Source organism: Nansenia antarctica (assembly GCF_963989245.1).
Source record: "Nansenia antarctica genome assembly, chromosome: 5".
NCBI classification, from domain to species: domain Eukaryota; kingdom Metazoa; phylum Chordata; class Actinopteri; order Argentiniformes; family Microstomatidae; genus Nansenia; species Nansenia antarctica.
Genome location: NC_137690.1, coordinates 73245146 through 73252157, shown reverse-complemented (window position 1 = coordinate 73252157; position 7012 = coordinate 73245146). Strand labels below are relative to the sequence as shown.

At 45.2% G+C, this 7012-nt stretch overlaps 1 protein-coding gene across 1 annotated transcript; it reads left to right on the top strand.

Moving 5' to 3' along the window:
• Positions 1 to 551: 551 nt before the first annotated feature.
• Positions 552 to 1385, top strand: LOC308158362 (uncharacterized protein; the record flags this gene model as incomplete). Its single annotated transcript, XM_080531951.1, has 1 exon — positions 552 to 1385. One exon carries the CDS (start codon positions 552 to 554, stop codon positions 1383 to 1385), a length of 834 nt encoding a protein of 277 aa, XP_080388077.1.
• Between the last annotated feature and the right edge of the window lie 5627 nt (positions 1386 to 7012).

Sequence of the window (7012 nt, the reverse complement as noted above, 5' to 3'; positions counted from 1 at the left end):
CAAATTTAAGGCTATTTATTCAAAAAAAGCAGTTTACACAGCATGGTTTTCTCTGGTCTGCAGCTGGTCATCTGGGTGGTCGCAGGAAGTGAAAAAGAAGAGACTGGGCTGTGCTTGTCCATAGGATTTTATATCCCTTGTGTTATTGTGTTATGCAAATCCTTTCATCCCTGAGCCAACCAAACCAGAGATATGGTCTCTGGTCAATGATCGCCCCTTCTCCCGTCCCCTGCCCCTCAGAGGTCTATGGAACCTTGCGAAAACATGTTTTCATGTTTTCTCTGTTTCGCTCATGTTAACATCTGTTAATGATCAGTGTGTGTGTGTGTGTGTGTGTTTGCCCAACCCCTATGGGCGCCTTTCTGTCTGCCATAACACCACCCCTCTTTGGGCCCCAATGCAATCTTCCTTATAGCTGGTCAAGGGGAGAGGCCAGAGTGTGTGTGTGTGTTTCAAGTAACCTAAAATATACCACACTAACACAGCTACACAGACGAAGAGAGACTATACAGTAGAGTTGAGGTAAAGTTAGAACAAAAAGTATTGGAAAGATGTCTGAGGTTATCTATGACAACCGTGACAAGGCTGAAAAGGTCAGGTTCGACAGAGGGGAGGTGGAGGAGAAGATTGTGGACATCTACGTCAGTGCAGACACCCCCGGACTCCATAACCCCAGTCCTGGGAAAGAGGACGCCCCCCCAAACACCGTAGCAAGTGATCAGCTGTCAGGTACAGAGACTTCAGAGAAGAGACCCTTCAGAGCTGCTGCAGTGTGTCTGGGGCTGCTGTGTGTTCTCCTACTGGCTGGGATCATAGGTCTGAGTGTCAATTTATACTCCACCAGAAACCAGTTACAGACCAGTAACAACGCCCTGACTGAAGAGAGAGACCAGTTACAGACCAGTTACAACGCCCTGACTAAAGAGAGAGACCAGTTACAGACCAGTGACAACGCCCTGACTGAAGAGAGAGACGACCTTCAGAGGAAACTGAAAACCTGCTGTGCAGAAGAATGGATAAAGTTTGGCTCCAGCTGCTACTTCCTCTCCACTGAGACTAAAACCTGGGAGGAGAGCAGACAGGATTGCGGAGGCAGAGGAGCAGACCTGGTGGTCATCAACAGCAGGAAGGAACAGGACTTTATCACTGATTTGAGGAGGAGTTTGAGGGTCTGGATTGGTCTGACTGACAAAGACACAGAGGGGACCTGGAAATGGGTGGATGGCACACCTCTGACCTCAGAGTACTGGGATGAGAATCAGCCAAACAATGATGGGGATGAGGACTGTGTTGAGACATGGAGTCATGGAAGTAAACCTAATCAATGGAATGACAACAAATGTGGCAGCAAGAAGTTCTGGATCTGTGAGAAAGTGGTTTATTAATATTAGCAATAACATTTTGTCATGTGTGACAGTTTCACGCAACTTTTTTTATTTCTCTCTCTCTTACTCACTATCTCTTTGTCTTGGTCCCTCCCCACCATGTTTTTGTTTACTAACTTTTCAGTTTGTAAAGCGTCTTTGAGTGTCTAGAAAAGCGCTATATAAGTCTAATGTATTATGATTATTATTATTATTGATGTGTATGTTTAATACCTGTTACTGCAACAACTGTGTCTGTGGCTGAGGGAGGGGGGCGAGGGGGGGGCAGCAGAGGGCTAAATATTCACTGTTGAACTTGTTGTTGGGTTTAGTGTTAGTAGTAGCTGTATGGTGATGGATTGTTGTTTTGTGATTGTGTTTTTATTAGTGGAGGCTGGTGGAGGTAGAAATCGGAGGACCACTTCATTGTAATGACCAGGGGTGCACATAACTTTTTGGGGCCAGTGCTCAGAGGAGCACCTAGGGATGCTGCTTGGTGCTCCTCGAGCTCGCGAGTCACGACCCGTCCCACAGGATGGATAAAAAAGGGATACATGGATAACTTATATTAGAAAAACGACATTTATTCATAAATAAAGATGAACGAACAAATGATTGTGTGCAAAACAAAAGAAACAAATGCAAAATCAAATGACTGCTCTTTAAGCATGAAAGTCTGTCAGACTCCTTTAAACACAATGAAATCAACTGACATCTCTTTATGCACTAACTGAATGTCTGTTCTTTAAACACAATGAAATCAACTGACATCTCTTTAAGCACTGCTCTGTAAACACTGAAATCAACTTTTCAACAAAAAGTTACAGCCTAAGCATTTATTTATGCTACAAGCTTAATCATCATCACTGCTCTCTTGACTGCTGTAAGTTATCACTGTCCTCAATTTCAACCATGGTAGAGGATATTGTAGGCTATCACTTTAAATAGCTCATTATTTTGATTGTGCAACAAAGTCTTTTTTTTTCTTTTTCTAATATAATTCCCAACCATATTCCCTGGGTCAGGGGTCTAGGTGCGATAATGAAGCTGTAAAACAAACGTCTGAACGTTTGAAAGCTTCAGAGAAAAGAAACGTGAAGTTCCTTGGTGTTGTTTTTCCTTTTAGCGACGAGTCGTTCGGGACTGAATTGTCACGTGTCGGCGTGATAACCGTGCGATACGCGATACGCGGAATGAAAGTACGAGTTACGATACTTTCCGAATGTTTTCGTGAGGGGAGTCGCCGTGGTCGTTGTGATGGCGTTACGGGGCTTGCAGTGATGCCGCAGTCAGCAGTCAGCAGGTGGATTTTGAGGAAGTAAATTCCTCTCCCAGCGCTCCCAGCTGTTGGTGCGCAAGAGCGCGTTCATGCCGCTGATCTTCCGCGCAGCATGCATTTTGGCGACGCATGCGCACTGGCGCACCAGATATGTGCATCCCTGGTAATGACACTACATTGTAATGGTAGTGGTGGTCTAGTGGATAGTGAGTTGGCCTGGTGATCGGAAGGTTGTGGGTTTAGTGTAACTATTATTAGCTGTATTCATTTTTAAAGACAACATTTCAATTCAATGCTGTTGTGTTGTTTATGGTGGCTTGTTTGAGGTGGTGGTAGTTTAATTTAAATATATTAATTAATATATTATATAGTAATATTAATGTTTAGGCGTCTGAAAAAAAGCATAAAAACATATTTTTACTCTGCTTAATTTTTTCCCTTTTTAATCATAAATGATAGCTTGATATTTGGACATAAATTATTTGAATTACGTGACTGCTTTTTTGTTGATTTGTGACTTTCCACCTAAATGTATGACACGTTTAATCATGATAGAATGATAATGAGTTCCTTGATAAAATAGAGTGTAAGAAGTTAGTGCTGATATTGTTAAGCTGAGAGAAGCATCATAGTGTACCTTGTAAATACTCTGTATGTGAAACTCCCAGATCTGAATTAAATTAGTTTCCTTCACCTGGACTACTGACCGGGTCTCACCTCTTGACCTTTTGACCCTTTCATCTGTCTCTCTCTCTCTCTCTCTCTCTCTCTCTCTCTCTCTCTCTCTCTCTCTCTCTCGTGTTTGTATTTGCACAGAAATACCAAATAAAATCAGTGACCCATCTTATTTGTATAGCACTCAATGCAATGTACCGTGTCTTCACAAAGTATTCAGACCCCTTCACCTTTTCTACATTTTATTGTGTTGAATTGATTAAATTAAATCATACAACTCTTAGTTCCGACCAAGTAATTTGATTGGACAAGAGACATTCCATGAGTGCTGATATAGAGTATAAAACATCACTCACTCCAGTGGAAAAATTGTCTGCTTTTCACCGACCTGGTGAGCTTTGGAACGAGCTTCCCACCGTTGTCAGGACTGCAGAGTCACTCCCTATCTTCCTCCGTAGACTGAAGACCTCCATCTCTTCAGGCTACCGTACATCTTAACTGTCACTCCTGAAGACCTCCATCACTTCAGGCTACACCTTAACTGTCCCTCCTGAAGACCTCCATCTCTTCAGGCTACACCTTAACTGTCCCTCCTGAAGACGTCCATCTCTTCAGGCTACACCTTAACTGTCCCCCCTGAAGACCTCCATCTCTTCAGGCTACACCTTAACTGTCCCTCCTGAAGACCTCCATCTCTTCAGGCCACACCTTAGCTGTCCCTCCTAAATACCTCCATCTCTTCAGGCTACATCTTAACTGTCCCTCCTGAAGACCTCCATCTCTTCATGCTACATCTTAACTGTCCCTCCTGAATACCTCCATCTCTTCAGGCCACACCTTAGCTGTCCCTCCTAAATACCTCCATCTCTTCATGCTACATCTTAACTGTCCCTCCTGAAGACCTCCATCTCTTCATGCTACATCTTAACTGTCCCTCCTGAAGACCTCCATCTCTTCAGGCCACACCTTAACTGTCCCTCCTAAATACCTCCATCTCTTCAGGCTACATCTTAACTGTCCCTCCTGAAGACCTCCATCTCTTCAGGCTACACCTTAACTGTCCCTCCTGAAGACCTCCATCTCTTCAGGCTACACCCTAACTGTCCCTCCTGAAGACCTCCATCTCTTCAGGCTACACCTTAACTGTCCCTCCTGAAGACCTCCATCTCTTCAGGCCACACCTTAACTGTCCCTCCTGAAGACCTCCATCTCTTCAGGCTACACCTTAACTGTCCCTCCTGAAGACCTCCATCTCTTCAGGCCACACCTTAACTGTCCCTCCTGAAGACCTCCATCTCTTCAGGCCACACCTTAACTGTCCCTCCTGAAGACCTCCATCTCTTCAGGCTACACCATAACTGTCCCTCCTGAAGACCTCCATCTCTTCAGGCTACACCTTAACTGTCCCTCCTGAGACATCTACATCCCCTCTAACCCCCTGTACAGTTCCCAACAGGAAGTATAATAGTATGGGAGTATGAAAGTATGGGAGTGTGGAAGTGCAGAAGTATAAGACTATGGGAGTATGGTAGTATAGGAGTATCAGACTATGGGAGAATGCCGTTTCAAACACAAGCCATTTGTTTCAGCCTCTACTTAACCGACCGTGACAGAGACAGATGACAGGCGCCAGTCCATCACCGTGACGACGCGTCAGCACCTGTAGAGCACTATCAATCTATCCATCCATCAATCCATCCCTCCATCCCTCCATCCCAGATAACACTCCGCATTAATGACAGCAGGATAACGCCTGCAGCCTAAGGCTCTCACTCTCACTCCATTTTAGAGAAAAAAACAATAAAGAAGAGCCCATCTAAAATGGTTCCCCTTCACAGAGCCACAACAGTCACGTCAGCTCCGGCTGGTTTACCGTCTGGCTGGTTTACCGTCTGGCTGGTTTACCGTCTGGCTTATTTACCGGCTGGCTGGTTTACCGGCTGACAGCGAGCGGAATGGAAAAAGTGCCGTAGATGAACAGTGGAAGAACAGCGATTTATAATCGTGCTGTAGTGTTGTATTGTAGTGCTGTAGTGTTAATAATAACAATAATAAATTGTATTTATGGGCGCCTTTCAAGGCTCTCAAGAACACCTTACAAGACACAGTTATAAAACCACATATCAAAACATTATAAAACCAACTAAGCAAAGTGAGATAAAAACAGCAAAGTCAGATATAACAACAAACTAAAAATACAGCAGATCAAACCAAGCCATTGTGAAAAGGTGTGTTTTAATACTGGATTTGAAAGTGGAGAGAGTGTCAATGTTACGTATTTAAGTATTATAGTAGTAGTAGTAGTAGTAGTAGTAGTAGTAGTAGTAGTAGTAGTAGTAGTAGTAGTAGTAGTATAGTAGTATTATATTGTAGTGCTGTAGTATTGTATTGTAGTGTGTAGTATTGTGATGTTGTGTGTACAGTAGATTGAGGAAGGCACAGTAGGAATATTCATAGTTTTAATTTATGGGTCATTTATCTGTCTTTGTTTTTCTTCTCTTTCATGTGTTTTTGTTGTTGTGGTTGTTGTTGTTGTTGTTGTTGTTGTTGTTGTTGTCAGATTCTAGTAGGAATCTCTCCTTCCCCCCGCTCTCCTCCCTCCCCTGTGTTCTCTCTCTTCCCTTCTGCCCTCCTTCTACTTCTCCCCCCCCTCTCCTCCCCATCTATGAATGAAATTCCCTGAGAAAAGCGAGAGCGAGAGAGAGGGAGAGAGACAGAGACAGAGAGAGAGAGGGAGAGAGAGAGAGAGAGGAGAGTTTGAGGGTTTAATTTTAGCACGGACATGTAATTCCCCATCTTTTACCATCGCTTCTATAAATACACTTCACTCTCGCCCCCACATCCACTCACTCACAGTCGATGCTCTGAGCAGAGAGGATGGAGGGGGGGGGAAGGTTGCTTGGCAACCACATCCTGTCTTGCTAGTCACGTGACGTGAGATGACTGTGGTACCCAGAGTCTCGCATCCTCGCTCTCTCTTTCCTCCCCTGTGTTCTCTCTCTTCCCTTCTGACCTCCTTCTCCCCCCCCACCCCCAACTCTCCTCCCCATCTATGAATGAAATTCCCTGAGAAAAGCGAGAGACAGAGAGAGAGAGAGAGAGAGAGAGAGAGAGAGGAACTACCCCCTCCTGAAACACCAGGAGGGAGGCTGGGGGAGGTAGGAAAATCATAGGACGGAGGCTCATTGTAGCGCGTGGAACAGAATGGGGGAAACGGTACCGTTCATTACAACGAGCCCCCCCCATCCTCTGATTTCTACCTCCGCCAGCCCCCCCTCTGTCTCTCTCTGTCTCTCTCTGTCTCTGTCCCTCTCTCTCTCTGTCCCTCTCTCTCTCTGTCCCTCTCTCTCTCTCTCCCTCTCTCTCTCTCTCTCTCTCTGTCCCTCTCTCTGTCTCTGTCCCTCTCTTGCTCTCTCTCTGTCCCTCTCTCTCTCTCTGTCCCTCTCTCTCTCTCTCTGTTCCTCTTTCTGTCTCTGTCCCTCTCTTTCTCTCTGTCCCTCTCTCTCTCTCTCTGACCCCCTCTGTCCCCCCCTCTCTCTCTGTCCCTCTCTCTTCTCTCTCTCTCTTCTCTCTTCTCTCTCTGTCCCCCCCTCCCTCACTCTCTCTCTCTCTCTCTCTGTTCCTCTCTCTCTCTCTCTCTGTTCCTCTCTCTCTCTCTGTCCCTCGCTCTCTCTACCCTGGTACACTGTATTCT